This window comes from Lithobates pipiens, unplaced genomic scaffold (assembly GCF_037356315.1).
Source record: "Lithobates pipiens isolate NorthernLeopardFrog02 unplaced genomic scaffold, aLitPip1_a1.2 Scaffold_13, whole genome shotgun sequence".
Classification (NCBI taxonomy): Eukaryota; Metazoa; Chordata; class Amphibia; order Anura; family Ranidae; genus Lithobates; species Lithobates pipiens.
Window position 1 is genome coordinate 229,013,016 of NW_027507718.1, and position 23,706 is coordinate 229,036,721.

Sequence of the window (23,706 nt, forward strand, 5' to 3'; positions counted from 1 at the left end):
CTGCAAAACACTCCAGTGTGAAAGGGGTCTTAGCCCTTGTACACACGGTCGGAGAATCCGTCGGAATGTGTCCTATCAGACCGTGTCGTCGGATAATCCAACTGTGTGTGGTATGCATCGGACTGATTCCGTCCAAATATCCGTCGGACCCAATTTTCCAACATGTTGGAAATATTTCCCGACCAACTGGTTCAATCGGACATACTCCGATCATGTGTAGCGAATTTTGATCGGACCAAGTGCCACGCATGCTCAGATCAAATTCCTACATCAAAGCTATTGGCTACTAGCCTGAATGTAGTCCCATCGTAACTAAATTACGTCATCACGTTCTGAAAGAATGGATTTTTCGACAACTTAGTCCGACCGTGTGTATGCAACAGTTTCGGACACAATCCGTCAGACTAAATCTGACGGACAAAATCCAACGGATTTGGTTGGCAGAATCTCCGACCATGTGTACAGGGGCTTAGACAGGAAGTGTGTTACCAAGATGACCACTGTTTCCATATCAATGAATACAAGGCTTCCTCTGACTGGCTGAGATGGAGAGGTAGGCAGATGAGGTCACAATCTCCACCTCAGGCCAATCAAAGAAAGCCTTGTATTCATTGATGAAAATGCAAGGCTTCTCCTGAATGGCAGAGAAGCACTAAGCCTGACTCCCTTTATCTCCAGCAGCAGGCGGTATATCACTGTTATTGCTGCCACAGCACTACTTGCTGAATGTAGCTAATGCTACTAGGGTCCATTACAGCAAACCCATTTTCCACATTGTTCTGTGTACTGTGGCAGCACGCAGGTAAAATCACCTGGTTGTATCCAGGATGGGAAATATGTGTGCCCTAGATTCAGGCTTTATGCAGACTTGTACAACTAGAGGGGAAGAGTTAATGAGCCCAGCTGAAGTAAGTGGGCTCATTAAGACCTCTACAAAAAACCCCAGCATGCTTAGGGAGATGCTCCATCCTGGAACCAGTTTTGTGTGTATAGACTGGGGAGTGTGACACCTGTTCTGTGTGGTGAGTTAACGCCTGTGTGGCAAACCTCTACAACAGAGACAGTGACTGGTGCAGCACAAGGCTGCACTCAGTTGTTAGATAGGGAATCTAAGTGTGTAATTAGAGGTCAAGCTGACCAGGATTTATTTTCATGTTTTATTTTTGTTTGGCTGTTATATGTTTCACTGCATGTAGCATAAATAAACCGCATCTTTTGTTTTTTTGCACCTACAACGCTGTCTGCTGTGCCTGATTTTGTGTTGTGAACGCATCCAGGGGGTCACACACACCCGCTGCCGAGCTAACCCCTCACAGTACGGAAATAGTTTATTTGACTCAGCTTGGCCCAAACCAACTATTTAAACAGACATTAAACATGAAAGTCTACTGTACTTGTTTTTAAGGGAAAGAAATGGGAGAAGTAGATTAACTTTGATCTGGGTAGTGACAAATAAATGACCAGTTAAAAAAAGAATATTCCAATATTCATGATTGTTGGTGTAGTCTGTAAGAGAAAGAGGCAGCACTATGAGACAATTAGGCTCTACAGCATTGTACAGTGGAATCCAGCACTAGTAGCTTGCTGACAGGAGGAGAGAGCAAAAGGGATGACATCCTCATCAGGGCATAGCTGCCCTTTCATGATCTGACCAGAAGACTCGGGATAAGTAACTGACCAAACTGTATCGCTTAATTGTAATAACTAGTCTGTCTATGCCGTGTGGCACTGGTGCCTTGATCAACAGGAGCGTCTCCAAATTTGTCTCCACAGATTTCACATCTTTTAGAAAGTAAGAGGGTTCTTATTTGTGTATTTTAACCATGCAGCAGTTTAGTTGTTTGCATTGGGTTTAGCTTAAACCTTTAGGAAAATACAGTGGTCGTTTTTTTTTTTTTATCAAATTGTTGGCAAAATATACAGTATATTTCAGAGAAAATTTTCAACCCTTTCGAAAAAAACTTTTGAGGTGATACGGTTGACGCAAAAAAAAAGATTGTTTATGGATAATGTACATAGAGACAGAAACCCATCAGAACTTTTAATTTACATGGCTTTCAATAAAGGCAAAGTTAAAATGTTCTTGAACAGAAATTGTAAACCCCTTGGCCAATGCTCCAGTGATAGCATTATACAATGTATTTGATAATGGCTAAAAACTGTTTTGTTAGGAAGCTTTCTTTTTGGGAAGTCTTTTTCTCAATACACTGAATATTCTTTATGTGTGTGTGTATTGAAAAGGATTATATATATAGCATCATATTTTCTGAACGTAATTTCCTGGAAAAAGTCCTTCCTTTCCATTAAATCTTCCTTTCCACCAACCAGAAACATCTGAAAATACAGAAATCACAATGAGTCCAATTAAAATGTGATAAAATGCATAGTGAATTCTAACATGTCCGTTTTAGGTTTTGGTTTGTGAATAGACATAGAAAATATAAACACATGACATTTATATGGGTAATTCCCAGCCTCCCTCTAAACTCTGTACTTACCTGTCCCTGATGCACCAGTATGTCAGCTGAGCAGCCTCCTTGGCAAATGATGTCAAGCAACCAGGATCTGGTGGATTGGGGACAGGTGAGTGTAAGATTGGGAGTGGGTCAAGGGGAGGCAGGGTTACCCATAAGTAAAGTAACTACATCAAAAATGCAGTTACACTTTAAGAGATTAACTAAGCTCATATACGTACTTATATATACACCGCGTTACCAAAAGTATTGGAGATGCTTGCCTTTACACGCACATTAACCATAACAGCTTCAACTCTTCTGGGAAGGTTGTTTACAAGGTTTAGGAGTGTGTCTATGGAAATATCTGCCCATTCTTCCAGAAGCGCATTTGTGAGGTCAGGCACTGATGAAAAACAGAAGTGCTGGCTCACAGTCTCAAAGGTCTCATCCCAAAGGTATTCTATGGGGGTGAGGTCAGGACTTTGTGCAGGCCAGTCACGTTACTTCACCACGAACTCGCTCATCCATGTCTGTATGGACCATGCTTTTTGCACTGGTGAGCAGTCATGTTGAAACAGGAAGGCGCCATCCCCAAACTATTCCCACAAAGTTGGGAGCATGAAATTGTCCCAAATGTCTTAGTATGCTGATGTCTTAAGGGTTCCCTTCACTGGGACTAAGAGGCCAAGCCCAACCCCTGAAAAACAACCCCACACCATAATCTCCCCCCTTCACCAAATGATTTGGATCAGTACACAAAGCAAGGTCCATAAAGGCATGGATGAGCGAGTTTAGGGTGGAGGAACTTGACTAATAATGCTAGAAGCATGATGATTAAAAAGAATTAGTGTTGATTGGGAGACCCCTCAAAGCTGGTGCAAACTGGCCCTCTAAGTGGTTTAAAATGCCAGGAGGCGGGGTGGGGCTTATAGTGGTGTGACGGTTATGATTTATTGTCACGGTGCTCACATGATTGGAAAGCTACCAATATCAATATGCAAACGGGAACTTTTGGTTAACCGCCAGTAATTGAGCCAGGATCAGAGGGCATGCGCTCTCGGTACAGCTCTATTGATGCTATTGCAGCCGATCGGTGCTAAGGTCGCATATTTGCGTGTGCTCGTTGCCAAGGAGTTAAAGAAGGTTCTGTGAATACCTGTGTCTGCATGAGGAATAATGGCTGAATTCATAAAATATGACGTTTTCTGATATGCAATTCTACTTTTGTCAAAGAAAAAATAAATACCTCTGTTTGCCCCTCACCTTCCATCAAAAGATCAATAACATCATTAACATTAAAGCTTAGCTCATCAACATCTTGACCAATGTACTGGTAAACAGCTCTGCAGCGAGGATGAACAGGCCTGGCCTGAGGTTTTGGATGGCCTACTCCAGGTGGAGGTCGATGACTGACACTCCTTCTCCTTTGTGCCCTGCAAAGCAAATTAGGTGATAAAGGAATATCAAGCCCAGAAATGATGTTCTTATTCACAAGACTGTATTGTACTTTGCTGATAAACACAAAATTAACAAGCCTTTTTAAAATTAACCTCCTTGAAATGGTCATATATTTTTTTTAATTTAAGTGATTTTAACCGCCAGTAGTCACAGCTGGGCATTCACAGTTACAATGTAGGAGCAGTGGAGAGGAGGGGGAGAGGAGCGAGTCTTTGCATCACTGGATCGTGGGACAGGTGTGTGTCTGTTTATTACAAGTCAGCAGCTACAATTTTTGTAGCTGCTGACTTTTAAATGGGTGGAACTCTGCTTTATAAAAATAAATTCTCTCAATGTTTTTTTTTTTAAAGGGATAATGAGAATATAGTGTATAAATATCATTCTTCTCAATTTCCACGATAAAATATCACTGCTAACACTTTCCTTGATCTTCCAACTGTTTCTGCCTGGAGTTGAAAATTACCCATAAACTGCTTTTGGTCTGGAATTAGTGGAGAAGTGGGGACCTGGAGGATATAGAGATCCATAAAACATAGGCTGGGACATTACAAACTGAACTAATAAACCGGGGGAAAAGAGGAAAAGAGACAGGTTGTAGAGTGACTTTTATGCCCCATTTAATCAACTCTCTCTCCATTTAGGACTATTTAAAGTGTTACTAAACCCGGGACCCCACATTCTCCCACAGTACACAGAATATGGAAATGCAATAATTTTAGTAAATATAAACTGCTAAATACCTTTTCTCATTAGCAGTTAGAGCAGTCTTGTAACTTCTGTCAGTGTCTGGTTAAAGCTTGTAGGAGGAGTTTTCCTTCTCCCCTGATTGTCCTATGAGGCTGCAGGACCCCTTACCATCTGTCTGGACAGGGCTGATTGGCCCTGCGCTAATCACATGCATTCTCCCAAGAAAAAAAAAACTCTCTAGCAATACGCACTAAACTGAGCATGTGCAACTTGCCCCATGGCTCTTCGCTATCAGGAGATAGTTTGGGGACTGTGAAAAAAGGGGAGTATCCATGAAGACAGGATCAAACAGCCTTTTTACACAATGCGGAGGATTAACCCTTTGGGTTCTACAGTGAATATAACGTGCATGCTTTACTGCATATACAGACTGATATTACTGTTTTGGGTTTAGTAACACTTTAATGAACATGTTCTTCCATTAACTGTAAGAATTACATTGACTGTCTAAATAATCAATATGTTACAGATCAAGATCATGCAGTTATAGCATATCTTGCTTTAAGGTGAGAGTAAGTTTATTTTGTTCAATAATGAGTGTCTGCAGGCAACAGTGAAGCATGGTGGAGGTTCCTTGCAAGTTTGGAGCTGCATTTCTGCAAATGGCGTTGGAGATTTGGTCAGGATCATTGATCATTGATGTCTTCAATGCTGTGAAATACAGGGAGATACTTATCCATCATGCCATACCATCAGAGAGGCATGTGATTGGCCCCAAATGTATTCTGCAGCAGAACAAAGACCCCAAACATAGAGCCAATATCAATAAGAATTATCTTCAGCATAAAGAAGAACATGGAGTCCTGGAAGTGAAGGTTTGACCCCACAGAACCTTGATCTCACCATCATGGAGTCTGTCTGGGATTACACGAAGGGAGAAGGATTTGAGGCAGCCTACATTCACAGACGATTTGTGGTTAGTTCTTTTGGTTTGGATTTCTCTTCTATTTATTTACTTACCATTTTTTGATTGATAAAAATAAACTATTAACACTTCTATTTCTGAAAGCATTCTTCATTTACAGCATTTTCCTGACATCTTCATGGCAGCACACACTGGGTTGTGACTCCGCCCCCACAACCTGACAGGATTGGTTTAACTATAAATTTGAAGGGGAGACACCCTGTTGCATTCTCTTTTTTATCCTCACCTGACAGGTTGGATGAACAGGTTTCTCCTATTTACAGATGAATAAGCCTCTTACCACAATTAACCCAGCAGGTTCAAGCCTCTCCTGTTTGGAAGTCCCTCCTGTACAGTCTCTAAAGGAGCTTCTATGGAGGGAACCCCCATTCTGGTGGTCTCAGGGGGCTACAGGATTCTGGCATTAAGTAAGCTTTAAAGAAGCTTTCCATTTTTGCAGTGGACCTATTTTCTGCCACTTTTTTTCATATTTTCCCTTTTATATTATTATTATTATTATTATTATTTTCGTACTTTTCTCTGGTCGGCTGGTCCTTGCTGTCCTCCGCTGTGACTATCATGGCCGCCGTTTGTTTTTTTCACTGCTCTGCGCATGTGCAGAGCCAGGTTAATGCTAGCATACGTTGTGCCCTCATCCAAGATGGCGCCGGAACACTCGGGATGCGTCTGTGCATGCGCGAGAGCGTCATTTGGCCACCGCAATGGCGCCATTTTTAAATACAGAGTATTTCTCTGTATATCTGTGCATTACTGCAAGAAGCTGGAGAAAATTATTGCTGTTCCTGCATTTACCCAAAATCTCTCAGGCTCCTAGGTAAGTCCCTTTGGGTTCCTGCTTATGCTTGTTTCTGGGAAATGTGTACATATACATGTTTATATTAATGATGCAATATTAAAAAAAAAAAAATATATATATATATATATATATATATATATATATATATATACAGTGCCTTGCGAAAGTATTCGGCTCCCTTGAACTTTTCAACCTTTTGCCACATTTCAGGCTTCAAACATAAAGATATAACATTTTTATTTTTTGTGAAGAATCACCAACAAGTGGGACACAATTGTGAAGTGGAACGAAATCTATTGGATTTTTGAAACTTTTTTAACTAATAAAAAAATGAAAAGTGGGGCGTGCAAAATGATTCGGCCCCCTTGCGTTAATACTTTGTAGAGCCACCTTTTGCTGCGATTACAGCTGCAAGTCGCTTGGGGTATGTCTCTATCAGTTTTGCATATCGAGAGACGGAAATTCTTGCCCATTCTTCCTTGCAAAACAGCTGGAGCTCAGTGCGGTTGGATGGAGAGCGTTTGTGAACAGCAGTTTTCAGCTCTTTCCACAGATTCTCGATTGGATTCAGGTCTGGACTTTGACTTGGCCATTCTAACACCTGGATACGTTTATTTGTGAACCATTCCTTTGTAGATTTTGCTGTATGTTTGGGATCATTGTCTTGTTGGAAGATAAATCTCCGTCCCAGTTTCAGGTCTTTTGCAGACTCCAACAGGTTTTCATCCAGAATGGTCCTGTATTTGGCTGCATCCATCTTCCCCTCAATTTTAACCATCTTCCCTGTCCCTGCTGAAGAAAAGCAGGCCCAAACCATGATGCTGCCACTACCATGTGTGACAGTGGAGATGGTGTGTTGAGGGTGATGAGCTGTGTTGCTTTTACGCCAAACATATCGTTTTGCATTGTGGGCAAAAAGTTGGATTTTGGTTTCATCTGACCAGAGCACCTTCTTCCACATGTTTGGTGTGTCTCCCAGGTGGCTTGTGGCAAACTTTAGACAAGACTTTTTATGGATATCTTTGAGAAATGGCTTTCTTCTTGCCACTCTTCCATAAAGGCCAGATTTGTGCAGTGTACGACTGATTGTTGTCCTATGGACAGACTCTCCCACCTCAGCTGTAGTTCTCTGCAGTTCATCCAGAGTGATCATGGGCCTCTTGGCTGCATCTCTGATCAGTCTTCTCCTTGTCTGTGCTGAAAGTTTAGAGGAACGGCCAGGTCTTGGTAGATTTGCAGTGGTCTGATACTCCTTCCAGTTCAAAATGGCACAGTGCTCCTTGGGATGTTTAACCACTACAATACAGGGCACTTTCACCCCCTTCCTTCCCAGCCCAATTTTCAGCTTTCAGCGCTCTAGCGCTTTCAGTGACAATTGCGCGGTCGTGCTACACTGTACCCAAATGAAATTGTTATCATTTTGTTCGCACAAATAGAGCTTTATTTTGGTGTTATTTATTCACGACTACGTTTTTTTTTTTTTTGCGATATAAGCGCAAAAATAGCGGAAATTTGGAAAAAAAAAATATTTTCTTTTTTCTATTTGAAAAGAAATCCAATAAAATCAAATTTTGTCATAAATTTAAGCCAAAATGTATTCTGCTACATGTTTTTGGTAAAAAAAATTCCGTTAAGTGTATAATAATTGGTTTGTGTGATCACGGACATATGTACGCAAATGATCATGTACATATGTGTGCAGGTGATCACGTACATATGTGTGCAGATAATCATTGGGACATGTGATTTTAGTGGGACATATGTGGGGGACATGTTTTTATTATTAGGGACATGTGTTTTTATTATTTGGGGACATGTATGTTTTGGGGACATGTGTGTTTTGGGGACATATGTGGGGACTGTGTTTGTACTGTGTGGTGTGTTGTGTGTTTACACTACACTGATGATCAGTGAGTAAAAAGCTGTAAAAAGCAGCCCATACTCACTGATCATCAGCCGGCTGCAGCGTTCTGCTCTCCTCTCCTCAGCGGTGACTTCCGTGTGAGGAGAGGAGAGCCGATTGCCTAGCAACCGGCTGTTTGTTTACATCACATGACGGCCGTGGTTGGACACGGCCGTTATGTGATCAGGAGGGCCAATCACAGAGCCCTCCTGCCGATCTGAGATGTGCCGTGTCCGGGTGACACGAGCACATCGGGATCGCGCCGCTGCGCGGGCGCGCGCGCGTGCGATCCCGCTACTCCTGAATGACGTTCCTGAACGTCATATCAGGAGTAGACGGCTCCCACCCGGCCGTATATATGCATCGGCCGGGTGGGAAGTGGTTAAAGCTTGGGAAATCCTTTTGTATCCAAATCCGGCTTTAAATTTCTCCACAACAGTATTAAAGACCTGCCTGGTGTGTTCCTTGGTCTTCATGATGCTCTCTGCGCTTTCAACAGAACCCTGAGACTATCACAGAGCAGGTGCATTTATACAGAGACTTGATTACACACAGGTGGATTCTATTTATCACCATCAGTCATTTAGGACAACATTGGATCATTCAGAGATCCTCGCTGAACTTCTGGAGTGAGTTTGCTGCACTGAAAGTAAAGGGGCCGAATAATTTTGCACACACCACTTTTCAGTTTTTTATTTGCTAAAAAAGTTTAAATTATCCAATAGATTTCGTTCCACTTCACAATTGTGTCCCACTTGTTGGTGATTCTTCACAAAAAATTTAAATTTTATATCTTTATGTTTGAAGCCTGAAATGTGGCAAAAGGTTGAAAAGTTCAAGGGGGCCAAATACTTTCGCAAGGCACTGTATATATATTTTCTTGGCAGCCCTACCAGATCAAGAGCCGCAAGTTCCAGGCATGGGAGAAGATCAAGCCATACTTCAAGCAGGAGGTCCCGCAGAGGCCGTTCAAGATCTCCATCTCGTCATCAAAGGCATAGCCACTCACGGGACAGCTATTCATGTCACAGTCGCTCCCGTCATAGTCGGTCAAATAGCAGGCGGTCTCCTTCCTTGCACCATTAGAGCCGCCACACCTGACCTGCAGCCAACGCTTGCTGGGTATGCGGCGCTCCGGCACTGCCAGATAAACTTGCCTGCCGCTCTTGCTTCAATGAAGCTACCAAGGAGAAGGAAGCAGACGCAAGGATGGCTACAGAGATCATAAGAGAATCAGTGCGGGAGTCCATACAGGAAACAACAGCACCGACAATGGATAGAGCCGCTCCAGATCCTACCATCCTGGTAGGGAATTTAGAAGAGACTGGAAGAACACAAAACCTTCTTTCCTGAGGATGCAAAAATCCAAGGCTACCCCGGCTGGGGAGCAACAGAAACCATTTAGAAAATTCACCCGCCCACCCGGCTCAGGTGGGCGCCAGGCTACAGAACTTCATTCGAATCTGGACAAATCATATAGAAGATATATGGACACTGTCCACAATCAAATATGGACACAAATGGAAATTCACAGACTCCCAGGAAATCACTTCCAGCCAACCAGATTGCCATCCTCACTATCCAAGAGAAGTCTGCTAATAAAATACGTAGAAGAATTGAAACAGAAGGGGGCTATTCTGGAGGTCCCATCATGTCAGTTTCTGGTAAAGAAAAAGACAGGAGACTTATGACTTATGACCTGTGCTAGATCTCAAGAAACTCAACAAAGGCATCAGAGTGGAAGCTTTCCAAATGGAAAGTCTCCAGTCCATACTCCTGTCAATAAATCGGGACGACTGGACGACTGGATGTTATCAATAGATTTTTTGGACGCCTATCTTCATATTCCAATTTTCAAAAGTTTCTTCGGTTCGCCATCAATCGATGTCATTTCCAATTTCGGTGTCTCCCATTCGGCATCTCCTCGGCACCCAGGACATTCACCAAAGTTCTGTTACCATTAGTGGCATTCCTCAGGAAAAAGGGATTGCGAATCCACCATTACCTGGATGATATCCTAATTTTAGCAGAAAGTCGGGAGATGCTGATCCAACACTGGGAAATTCTCCTGACAACTCTCCAGAATTTTGGTTGGATAATCAATTGGAAGAAAAGCAGTCTACAACACACTCAAAATATGGTATTTCTGGGAGCAGATTTAAACACCAAATCAAACAGGGTACAGCTCCCACAAGAGAAGCTTCAGCCTTTAATACAGAAAATGCGGAAACTGTTATCAACAAATCATCTACCATCCAGAGCCTGCCTGAGTATACTGGGGTCTATGTCCACAACCATACCCATGGTGCAATGGTTGCAATGGCACATGAGAGCCCTGCAGAACTAATTTCTCAGGCAGTGTTAAGGAGTATCGATGCATCAGACCATTCTCATCTCCAGATCAGTGAAGCGGTCAATATGGTGATGGACGCACCCAAGTAATCTCAGGAAATGCAGACCAATAGTCCCTCTGGATCCCGATGTAGTCACCTTGGATGCCTGCCAGAGCGGCTGGGGAGCTCACTTTAAAGATCAGGCAGCCCAGGGCCGATGGCATTTCCAGGCACAAGGTGTGGTCTCGAACATACTGGAGCTCGGGGCGGCTTTCCACGCTTTGAGGGCATTCACACCGCTCCTAAGGGGAAAGAATGTGCTTATCTAGATGGACAACTGTCAGGGGTTCAGACCATCCAGGCGCCTCAGCCGCACCCCTGAGCGCATGCACGGCGGAACGGCGTTTCGGCGCATTAGCGGTCCGGCGCTCAGGCTCTCGCACATGCACACTGGCGCACGCCTCTGCGCATTGGCGCACGTTTAGCATCCCCCTGGTGGCCTATAAAAGCTGCTCTGGTGCACACATCAATTGCTGGTTTGTCTTGCTCCTGTTACCTGAAACCTGTTCTGTGCATCTGATTACCCGTTGTGACCCGGATTGTTCTTTGACGCTGCTGCTTATCTCCTGGACTTGACCCATGGCTTTGTTATACGGACTCCGCTCCTCTCCAGTGTTTGACCCTCTGCCTGTGACCCGGACTTGCCTCTTGTCTCCTGCCCTGACCCACGGCCTGTGACCCAGACTTGCTTGTGTCTCCCAAACACACCATACCTGAGCCTGTGTTTGCATCAAGGACTGTCAGTGTTTGACCCCCAGCTTGGTTTTCTGTCTACTACAGCTACCACCCAGCCAGTCGCTACACAAGGTGCTCACCTCTACCAGACCTTCATGCAAAGGCTCCCTTCTGCCACCTGGGTTGCCTGTGCCTCTTTGTGCCATTTGCTCCCTGTAGCACCTCCAGGGGGCGAACTGTGATTAGTCGCAAGGGTGAACCGCTCTTTGATAGTACAAACCAGCCATGTCGGAGGCCGACAGAGTGTGTTCCCCTCTGGTAATCCTGTGCCAACAAGTAACTGCTCTCACCGATGCAGTTCAGAAACTGCAAGCAGGCTACACTCAAATTGACAGCTACCTCCAGCAGCTTACCGGGCCATCCACGGCAGTTACCACAGCCTCCGCTCCCACCAGTGGGGTCTCCCACTTCTTCTAGCCCTACAGTGATCATGGCCTCTCCAGAACCCAGGGTCCCTACTCCGCAGCGATTTTCTGGCGACCGCCAAAAATTTAGAGCCTTTAAAAACGCCTGCTCTCTGTACCTGGCCCTCCAGCCTAGGACCTTCTCCTCTGAGGTGCTAATGGAACAGAGGAACCAGTACTAAATTCTGTGGATGCCTTTTTCGAAAGTATGGCACAAATCTACGATGACCCCCAAAGGGTGGCCACGGCTGAAGCCACCCTACATAATCTGTCCCAAGGGCGGAGGCCGGTGAAAGATTATATATTGGAATTCTGAAAGTTGTTGGCCGATACCTCCTGGAATGAACCTGCCCTTAAATACCAGTTTCATCAAGGGTTGTCAGAAGCCCTCAAGGAGGAGCTGGTGCAGATGGACACTCCTGCCACCCTGGAGGACTTAATACAAGCAGCCACCAAACTAGACAGACGTATGCGAGAATGCCATTCAGAGCGCTTGCAGGCGTCTCGTCCCAGCTGGATGTTGCCTAAACCAGTTCCTGTCCATCCCTCATACACGACTCCACCTGTCTCTACTTCTGAGGCCCAGCCCATGCAACTAGGATTAGTGCATGCTCCCCTCACCCCAGAAGAACGCTTATGCAGGCGAAAGGCCAACCTGTGTCTTTACTGTGAGGGTTCAGGACTAGGGATGAGCTCGGTGTTTGACTCAAACGCATGTTCGACTCAAACATCGGCCATTCGTTTATTTGGCAAATTCAGAACTTTGTGGACCATTCGCATCAAATTCGTGTAGCACAAACGGCCCACAATGCACTACACAATCGAAGTGCATTGCTGGCTTATGATTGGCCAAGCATGCACTGTGACCCCGCATGCTGGCCAATCACAGCGCCGGCAGCGAGGAGAGTCATAATTGGCCACAGGCAAGATGCCTGGTGCACACATCAATGGCTGGTTTGTCTTCAGCTCCTGTTACCTGAAACCTGTTTGTGCATCTGATTACATTGTGACCCGGATTGTTCTTTGATGCTGCTGCTTATCTCCTGGATTTGACCCTTGGCTTTGTTATACGGACTCCGCTTCTCTACAGTGTTTGACCCTCTGCCTGTGACCCAGACTTGCCTCTTGTCTCCTGCCCTGACCCACGGCCTGTGACCCGGACTTGCTTGTGTCTCCCAAAGACACCATACCTGAGCCTGTGTTTGCATCAAGGACTGTCAGTGTTTGACCCCCAGCCTGGTTTCCTGTCTACTACAGCTACCACCCAGTCAGTCGCTACACAAGGTGCTCACCTCTACCAGACCTTCACGCAAGGCTCCCCCCTGCCACCTGGGTTGCCTGTGCCTCTTTGTGCCATTTGCTCCCTGTACCACCTCCAGGGGGCGAACTGCGCTTAGTCGCAAGGGTGAACTGCTCTCGGCATCTCGGCCTCGGTAAGTACTTCTCTGATAACAACAGAGTGGCAGTGTCCTATATTCAGAAACAAGGAGGCACCAGGAGTATCACCTTGATGGAGGAAGTCCCTACCTTCTTGGAATGGGCTCAGATACACCTAGCAGACTGGAGGGCAGTGTATGTCCCAGTGGCACAGAACATGTTAGCTGACTACCTGGGTCTAGAGACACTATCAAACAACGAGTGGTCCCTGAGCCCTCAGGCCTTCTCTCTCCTTACAGAAGACTGGGGAATTCCGGAAATAGACTTAGCAGCCACTCCAAGGATTACCAAGTGTTGCAGGTTCCTGTCAAGAGGTTCGTTTCCATCAGCCGAGGGGGTGGACGATCTAATCCACCCGTGGAATTTCAGGCTGGGGTACATATCCCCTCCTACTCCGTTAATCGCAAGATTCCTGTCCAGGCTCCGGAGGTGATCAGTGACAGTAATCGGGGTAATTCCACTTTGGCCAAGAAGACCGTGGTTTACGACCCTTTTGCAGCTCAGCCTTCAACCTCCAATTCCTCTTCCAGTAACCCCATATCTCCTATCCCAAGGACAGTTCTTACACCCAGCACCAGAGAATTTACATCTGATGGCCTGGAGGTTGAGAGGGCTAGACTAAAGGCACAAGGCTGTTCTCAGGAAGTTATATCAACCCTGATGCAAGCCAGGAAAAACACTACTAACACCACCTATAAAAGGATTTGGGAAAAATTCCGCTCCATGGCCCAACAGAAAGAATGGAACCCTTTTTCTCCGGAACCTTCTAAAATTCTAGAGTTCCTTCCATCAGGATTTAACAAGAGTCTGAGCTCAAGTACCCTCAAGGTACAAATATCTGCACTGTCTGCTAAGAAAGGAACTAGGTGGGCACCTCGCCCTCTGGTAATACAATTCCTAAGAGCCTGTCTAAAGATTAAACCTCCCAGGAAACCAATTTTCCCATCATGGGATCTGTCAGTAGTCCTCCATGCTTTCTCTAATCCTCAGTTTTTTTCCATCCAAATTGATTTCACTATGGGACTTGACTTTGAAGCTTTCCTTTCTCATTGGAATAACATCAGCAAAGAGAATATCTGAGATTCAGGCACTAATGATTTCGGAACCCTACTTCGTTTTTTCCCCTGATGGTTCTAAGACCTTCAGATCACTTCATACCAAAAGTAACAACTTCTTTTCATTACAACCAAGACATCATCCTTCCATCCTTCACCGATGATTGGAGTGAACCTCATCCACTGGACATCAAGACTACCATCATTAATTACTTAGCAGCTACCACCTCCTTTAGAAGGACTGATTCTCTCATGGTCATTCCCCATGGGACCAAACGTGGGCAAGCTGCCTCCTCACACACTATTGCATCCGGGTTAGTGAGAGCCATTAAGAAGGCATATTCCACCCAACATCTGACGGTTCCTGAAGACATCAGGGCTCATTCGACTAGGGCAGTGGCTACCTCCTGGGCAGAGTATTGCAGGGTCTCACCAGAGACAATATGCAGGTCAGCAACATGGTCTTCCAGACACACTTTCATTTCCCACTACAGAGTGGATTCCGCTCACTTGTCCATGGCAGACTTTGGTAGATCCATTGTTTTTTTTTACATTAACCACTTGCTTACTGGGCACTTAAACCCCCCTCAGTCCCAGACCAATTTTCAGCTTTCAGTGCTGATGCACTTTGAATGACAATTGCGCGGTCATACAACACTGTACCCAAATGAAATTTTTATCATTTTTTTCCCACAAATCGAGCTTTATTTTGGTGGTATTTAGTTACAGCTCGGAGTTTTATTTTTTGCTAAACAAACAAAAAAAGATGCAAAAAAAAAAAAAAAAAAATCATGTTTTAATAGTTTGTTATACAATTTTGCAAACGGGTCATTTTTCTCCTTCATTGAAGTGCGCTGATTAGGCGGCACTGATGGCTGCATTGGTGGGCACTGATGGGCTGCATTGGTGGGCACTGATAGGCTGCATTGGTGGGCACTGATAGGCTGCACTGGTGGGCACTGATAGGCATAGTTAAGGCGGCACTAATAGGCACAGATAAGGCGGCACCGATCGGCACAGATAAGGCAGCACTGATGGGCAAAGATGGGCACAGATAAGATGGCATGGATGGGTGGCACGGATAAGTGGCACGGATGGGTGGCATGGATGGGCACTGATAGGTACCACTGATAGATGGGACTGATGGGCACTGATAGGTGGCACTGATAGGTGGCTCTGATAGGTGGCACTGCTGGGCACTGATGGGCGGCACTGCTGGGCACTGATGGGCGGCACTGCTGGGCACTGATGGGCGGCACTGGGGTGCAGCACCTTTAAGGAAGATTGTGGGCACTGTGGGTGGCACTGCTGGATGGCACTGTGGGTGGCATTGTGGGTGGCACTGTGGGTGGCACTGTGGGTGGCGCTGTGGGCACTATGGGCACTGCTGGGTGGCACTGATGGGGGGCACTTACTTTCATTCAGGATGGCACTGCGGTGGGCAGGTGGGCACTGGCAGGAGGCAGGTGGTCAGCTGTATTGCTGGCCGTGATCGGGACTGATGTCCCGATCACGGCCGCCGGTGATCGGCTTTTTTTTTCTCTCCTCGCGCTGTCAGCGCGAGGAGGAATAATAGCCGATTACCGGCTCCGTTCTGTCACATGATCAGCTGTCATTGGCTGACAGCTGATCACGTGATAAGGGGTCGGGATCGACCCCTTGCACGGATCGGTGATCAGGCGAGTCTCGTGGACTCGCCGATCACAGAGCGCGCCGCGCGCGCCCCTCAGGGGGCGCGCAGGCCGCTCGTAACCGGGACGACGTCAATAGACGTAGTCCCGGAAAAGTAGATCCGCGCTAATGCCGTCATTTGGCAATAGCGCGGATCTCAAGTGGTTAAAGAGGTTTATATTGCTCATGAAACACAAAACAACATCATATATACTTGTCGTTACATTTTGTATCGCTAATGTTAAGTCAGTTACACAACCATTAGTCACACCTTGTCATACGCATATATATAAGAATGCACATTTTGTAATAGAGGGATTATTAAAACATTTTTCCCCCTTGGCTTGGCCTTTCACTCTTTTGCTAATAAGCCAGTAATCCTAGCATCTCCACCTCTGCCCTAGTGTTTATACCGTAGCCCACCCAGGCGAGTCTTTAGGCAACCATAAACATCTAAGCAGTCTCATCTGTACCAATTCACTGGGGCTTATTCCTGGCGTATCCAGCCATGCATCCCACAACCTGTCAAATTTCCCATGAATACCTCTATGCTGGTATATATATTTCTCCATAATGAGAGTGTTGCCCATATGCTGAATCCATGTTTTAACCGTCGGCGGTGTAGTAGACTTCCAGCTCATAAGTATTGTCTTTCTGGCTTGAAACAATGCTCTGGCGAAAGCCACTCTTGTCATCTCTGGAACCCCTAGGAGGCATCCCAGTGGGTCAAGGGGGACATTAGTTTGATATACCCTTTTAAGTAGGGCCAGTACCCCCGTCCACTACCTGTGAAGTTTGGGGCAACGCCACAGGAGATGTATCAGGTCACCCGGCACCATCCTACACCTGCCACACATCGGGTCTGGCATTTTGCCCATCTTATGCAGTTTTACTGGGGTGTAGTGCACTCTCAGCAAAATGTACACATGGGAGACTTTTTGTGATACGTTTAATGAATAGTTGTTGACAGCCTGGAGGACCTCTTCCTATTGCTCCCCTGTGACGGGGCCCCGATAGATCCGTTGTTAGAGCCAATTATAAGGAATAAATATTATTTTTCTTGCACCCACCCGATTGGCAAGTTATTTCCCAGTGTGTGCTGCCATGAAGGCGTCAGGAAAATGGAAAATTGTATACTCACCTTTCCGTAATTTTCCTTTCCTGACACATCTTCATGGCAGCACACAGTTGCCCACCCCGTTTTTATGATGATATTTACAGACAATGCAGCAGGGTGTCTCCCCTTCAAATTTATAGTTAAACCAATCCTGTCAGGTTGTGGGGGCGGAGTCACAATCCAGTGTTTGCTGCCATGAAGATGAGTCAGGAAAGGAAAATTATGGAAAGGTGAGTATACAATTTTCTGGTTTATTTACACCTGCCTAGGCACTTTTGAACAGTAGTGTATGTATGTATGTATGCCGCGTACACACGATCAAACAATTGTGTGGAAAAGTCTGGCAAACTGAAGTCCACCGGACAATCCCCCCGTGTGTAGCCTCCGGCATACTTTTTTGACCCGAAAGTATGGCGGACTTAGAAAGTAGTTTTGCACTCCAATCTTCCCGCCAGACTCGCATTTCGGCGGACAATCCGGCCATGTGTGTGCCAGTCCGCCGTACTTTTGAAATGAGCGGACTTTTCCCGCCCGGAGAAAAGTTCGCTCATTTCGAGCGGGTCTCCAGGTAGGCGGGGCCTGCGAAGGAGACGCCGCTGGCACCGCCACCTGGTATGGACTTAAAGGGGAACCCCAACGCTGAAAAAAATCGGCGTGGGGGTCCCCCAAGGTCCACATCAGACCCTTGTCCGAGCACGCTACCCGGCCGGCCAGGAAAGGGGGGGCCGCGCGGCCCCCCCATGCCAAAGCACCGTGTCCCCATGTTGATGAGGACAAGGGCCTCTTCCCGACAACCCTGGCCGTTGGTTGTCGGGGTCTGCGGTCGAGGGGCTTATCGGAATTCGGGAGCCCCCTTTAATAAGGGGGCCCCCGGATACCGGCCCCCCACCCTATGTGAATGAGTATGGGGTACAATGTACCCCTACCCATTCACCTGTAAAATAAAGTACAAAAAAAACACAACACACAAGATAAAATAGTTTATTGCACAGCTCCGGGGGTCTTCGGGGGTCTTCTCGCCAAACTCCTCCGCTATCTTCTTGTAGCTCTTTTACTAGCGGAGGAGCCCGGCTTTCTTCCTCGCCGCCGCCCTCTTCTTCCGACTTCGGGGGTCTTGTCCCCCTCTTCGGTTCTTCTGCCGGGCCACCGCGCCTTCTTATAGCTCTTTTACAGGCGGTGGCCCGGTCTTCTGTCGCCGCTGTCGCCGCCGCCGCCTTCTGTTCTTCTGTTCTTCTTCTTCTTCAGATGTTGCCTCGTCGAGTCCTCTGCTCACAATGACGGGGACTGGGTGCGCGGCGACTTTTATAGGGACATCACCGGATGATGTCCCCGCCTATTATTATGTCACAGTCCCAGCATCCTCTGGGATGGAGTCCGGCGAGAAGACCCCCGAAGACCCCCGAAGACAGAAGACCCCCGGAGCTGTGCAATAAATTATTTTATCTTGTGTGTTGTGTTTTTTTTTACTTTATTTTACAGGTGAATGGGTAGGGGTACATTGTACCCCATACTCATTCACATAGGGTGGGGGGCCGGTATCCGGGGGCCCCCTTATTAAAGGGGGCTCCCGAAATCCGATAAGCCCCTCGCCCGCAGACCCCGACAACCAACGGCCAGGGTTGAGGGAAGAGGCCCTTGTCCTCATCAACCCCCCATGTTCAGGGCACGCGGCCTGGTACGGCTCAGGAGGGCCGCTCGCTCGTCCCCCCCTTTCCTGGCCGGCCGGGTAGCGTGCTCGGACAAGGGTCTGATGTGGACCTGGGGGAACCCCCACGCCGATTTTTTCAGCGTTGGGGTTCCCCTTTAAGTCCATACCAGGTGGCGGGGCCAGCGAAGTCTCCTTTGCAGGCCCCGCCTACCTGGAGACGCGCTCGAAATGAGCGGACTTTCCTCCGCGTGTGTGGGCGAGTCCGTTCATTTCAAAAGTAGGGCGGATAGTACGAAGGACTTAGTACGCCATATTAGTCCACTGAAAAAGTGCCGTGTGTGGGCAAGTAGCCCGTTCGGAAAGTCCGACGGACAGTCTGGCGGTAAGTCCGCCAGACTAAGTCCGTCGGATAGTATGCTACGTGTGTACGCGGCATTATTTGAAATGTCTTTTGTTATAGGAAAAAGACTAAGGGGTGTATTTATCATTAATTTGAAGGACAATTTGCCCAACATTTGCCTGTTTTTCAATCAAGATATTTTTCCCACATTTACTCTATTTATTACAGTAAGTTTTTCCCATTTTAAAAAGGGATTCACTCAACATTCTTTGAGTGAACAATGCATCAAACCAGAGTTGCCCAACATCAGCTATTTAACGGGAAAATAATTTTTTTTACTATTCATCAAATTTGTCACTCAGTAAATATAGAAGCATTCTGAAGTTTGACCAATGCCCAACCAATATTCAAACTATTCTCTAATTAGCCAAGGGGAATATGTATTCTGAAGTGCTTCTTTGCTTTGGAGGCTAGCATCCCCATAGCAAAAGAGCAGCAAACTATGATAAAACCAGCTCACATGCTCTTCAACATTTAGAGGGGTTCTTTGAGAGGGGTTGCCTCAAAAACCAGCATGCCCTTTGTGCTGACCGCAGTTGGGCTTCACCCTTGTCAGTTGCTCCTCCTTAACCAACTGGTTTTAGGGGTTGCTCAGATACAAAATAAAAAAAATACTTTATTATTGCTTTATTATCTAATATTTACACTATCAGGTTCCAGTGATATCTTAAGATGTTCTGTGGCATCTCATCAAGCACTGGCAGGTCAGAAGAAGAAAAAACTGCTCAAACTCCTGTTTAACACTCCTTTGTCAATGTATAAGTTTAAGGCCGCGTACACACGCGGGGACTGTTCGCTCAACTTTGTCCGCTGAACAGTGTTTCGGCGGACAGTCCGCTCGTGTGTGGGCTTTCAGCGGACAGTTTTAGCGGACAGTCTGCTGAACAAAGTTTTTCGGAAATTCCGAAAAACTGTCCGCTGAAACAAAGTTTCCCCCTCGTGTGTAGGCCTGTTCGTCAAACTAAGTTCCGCGCATGCTCAGAAAGGATTTACACGCCGAAGTTTGCATTGCAGTGTATAGGACGTCGTTTTCTAGTCCCGTCGTACGTGCCGTTCACGTCATCGCGCACGGTTTCAGCGGACTGTTCGTTCGTCGTGTGTGGGCAAGTCCGTCCATGCTAATTTTGAGCGGACTGTCCGCTGAAACTGTTTGACGGACAAAGTTGAGCGAACAGTCCCCGCGTGTGTACGCGGCCTAATACAAAATTAAAAAATAAAAGAATAGTAAGAAATCTTACCCAGCAACACCCTGGTCTGGTACATTAAGAAACTCCATATTATGGTCAGAGGGTGTACGGCTTTTCCTAGGTGCTGATTGTCGAGGGAGGGCAGTAGACGGTGGAGCTCTGCCCTGTCGCTTGGCCTGAGAGTAAGTAGGGTTTCTGGAATGTCCAGAATTGAACTGAGGAGCCCCATTTCTAACAGAACCTATGAAATGCAGGTATACATAAGTCCTCAATAACAAAAATAAATAGGGATGAAAAGGTAATGGTTCTGGAAAGACTTACCAGGGGGAGCAGGAGCTGGACGATTAGGCGGTGGTCTCTGTGAGCGAATTTGTTTTATTTCCTTTCTTGTAGGCTCTAAATAAGATATTATACTATTATTATTATATTCTTTATTCTGTAGCAATCTACACAAAATACCCTAGGTGATTTTCCACACATATCACTGAATTTTAGCCACTTAAGCTCTTGTATCTGTTTACCCATTTTGGACCAGAACAATTTTTGCATTTTCCTCTACGAGCCTGTTTATTTAGCAATAACTTTCTTATTTCTATGAAATCTATAGACAAAAATGTAAAGGGGTTCTAAAAAAGTTTTTTTTTTTTCTGGATTCACAAACATTCATTTCTTTTAAACTAAGATATATGGCATTCGAATATATGAAAAATTAATTAAAAGAAAGTATATTTTGTAAGCATATATAGAATTATACATATATTCTAGTATAGCGTAATATGATGTTACTAGTATAACCGGATGGGCCTATGTACTTAGAATGTACATATAAATCTTCAATATATATTTAAACAAACTTTTGCTTGCTTTATTCTTACATTGATTTTGTAGGTATTCCGTAAATGAACATTAAGAATTAAACATGTGCATGCCAATTAATCCAAATTGTGTTGATCTAAACTTCAAATTAAATGTGTTGAGTAAATGATAACTTAATTTACAGTATGGTTTGATTAATGCTTTTTCAGAAATTTGTATGAACATTTTAATCAAAAATCTAACTGTATGGTGACCATAGCCACCTCACTTAGAGGCCTCTTCTCATTAAAGTGTAAGTAAACCCCCTATCGTTTTTAGCCAAGGAAGGTGCCATCTTTGCCTCTGTTTAATCTACAACTGCCATGATGCTGCACATGTGATCAGTTATGACACCAGCCATTGGATGGTTTGACAGTTTGGTTGAGAGCACAACCAATGGGAGTGTTAGATTTCCGTCACGTGCTGTAAATGAAACTATTTTATGGATGGGTTTACTTTCCGCTTTAATCCTCCATGAACTACCATAAGCACAGTGGCTAATTAGATGCCTTATTCCTATTCCTGTAAAGATTTCCTGTGCTCTATGTTGCGTGTGGATGACATATTTAAATCATGTCTGATGTGACATCATCATCATATTTGCTTTAGTAAGAAATTCTTTTTAGAATGAATACTTACTGGAGTTTTTGGGGAGTCCATCTCCGATACTTATTGTTAGGTTCTTCCCTCCTGGTTTCAGCTGAGCAATGTCTCCTTGTCCCCTAAAGAATGAAATGCTTCGTGTGCCACCTCCTCCCCAGCCTTCTTTTTTCACTCTAAGCTGTAGTCTGTAGAGAATTTAGTCATTATTATTAGAAGTATTTGAGAATGATCCCTGTACTGTCCGGTCAACCCTAAGGCTCAGTTCACACCTATGCATTTTTTTAATGCTTTTTTTAGAAACGCACTACAGTCCTTTTAACATGACTTCCTATGGGACACATTCAAATCTATGCTTTTTTCAGCTGCTGCATTTTTGGAAAGGGTCAGGGACTTTATTAAAAGCAAAACTGTGCATTTTGATTCAATAAACTTCAATGGAGAAGCTGAAGAAAAGCATGTAGTGTATTTTTGCCTAGATTTGTAGGTTTTGTTTTTTAATCCACCCAACAACATGGGTATCAAAAATGCCAAACAGTTCAAAAAACAAGTAATAAATGTATCAAAAATGCGTGTGCAAAAATGCACTGCAGAAACGGATCAAAAGCAAACTGCATAGGTGTGAAGCGAGCCTTATATAGATCAAATGGGAACATTGGTTAATCCACACAATCAGTACACTGGTTCATCACACCTCATTGAGCTATTCATTACAGGAATAAAAAACAAACATTTATGTCACTCTGACATCTCCCTGCATGCTTCACATAGAATACATTCACATACTTCCCAACTTCTCAATGAGGGACACTTGAGGCAAGGGACAACCCACTGTGTGCGCTGTGGCAAAATGTGGGTGTGTAATGTACGGCACGCAGGGGTCAGGAGTGTGAAATGCACAGAGCGCAGGGGTCAGAAGTGTGTAATGCACAGAACGCAGGGGTCGGGAGGTTGTAATGCACAGAACACAGGGGTCCGGAGGGTGTAATGCACACAAATCAGGGGTCGGAAGGGTGTAATACACACAAATCAGGGGTCGGAAGGGTGTAATGCACACGACGCAGGGGTCTGGAGGGTGTAATGCACAGAAATCAGGGATCAGGAGGGTGTAATGCACAGAATGAAGGGGTCAGTAGGGTGTAATGCAGAGAATGCATGGGTAAGGAGGGTGTGAAACACAGAATGCAGTGGTCAGGAGTGTTTGGAGTCTGCATTTTTTTACTACATTATTATACTACATAAAGAGTGCAGGGTTGCGGGGTATACTATGTACTGAATGCAGGGTTGTGCTACGTAATGAGTGCACGATTGCGCTATGTACTGAGTGCAGGGTTGAGGGGTGTGCTACATACAGAGTGCAGGGTTGAGGGTGGGGAAAGGTAGGGGGGAGAAGGAAGGGGGAGAGGAGGGTAGAAGAGTAGACAGAGAGGGAGGGTAGAGGGAGAGGGAGGAAGTGAGAGAGATCCTAGCCCTGTCTGCAGTCCCTTCTTTCGGGAAGGTGTGTGTGTGTGTGACACAGTATCTTTCATGCATTGCGCAGAGCCTGTTCTCATAGTGTGGTGGTCACGGAGCTGCTCCATCCAGCAGATCACCTGCTGTCTCTGGCTGCCTGCACCTCCTGCCTGCCCGTCCTAATCTCTGGTCAGCCTGTCAATTAGTCCTGGGCTGGGAGCTCTTTTGGGCTCTTATCCCTGCTCCAGGGTAATCGGTTCTGGCCGCCTTTGTGGCTCTTCATCCCCACCACTACCTGGAGCCCTCAGCCGGGTGTTGTCCCACTCCCTGGACCTGCTGACACTCAGGGCAGCACCCACTTGGTCAGGCTGCCCTGGGTCCACAGAGTGCCAGGGGGAGGTGAAGTCAGCAGCGCAGATATGAAGATCATGCAGGGAGACGTGAGCAGTGCCGGCTGAAAAAACGCC

The 23,706-nt window shown here is 45.8% G+C and overlaps 1 protein-coding gene across 2 annotated transcripts in view; it reads right to left on the bottom strand.

Moving 5' to 3' along the window:
- Positions 1 to 1,978: 1,978 nt before the first annotated feature.
- Positions 1,979 to 23,706, bottom strand: part of MYO1F (myosin IF) — a 271,660-nt gene continuing 249,932 nt past the window's right edge. For both annotated transcript variants that reach the window (XM_077476311.1, XM_077476310.1), the window contains exons 24-28: positions 21,827 to 21,975; positions 20,654 to 20,728; positions 20,384 to 20,573; positions 3,720 to 3,889; positions 1,979 to 2,334 (exon numbers count right to left, since the gene is read on the bottom strand). In XM_077476311.1, the coding sequence (XP_077332437.1) occupies positions 2,258 to 2,334; positions 3,720 to 3,889; positions 20,384 to 20,573; positions 20,654 to 20,728; positions 21,827 to 21,975 (661 nt within the window). In that variant the 3' untranslated portion in view covers positions 1,979 to 2,257. The remainder of the gene's footprint in view (positions 2,335 to 3,719; positions 3,890 to 20,383; positions 20,574 to 20,653; positions 20,729 to 21,826; positions 21,976 to 23,706) is intronic.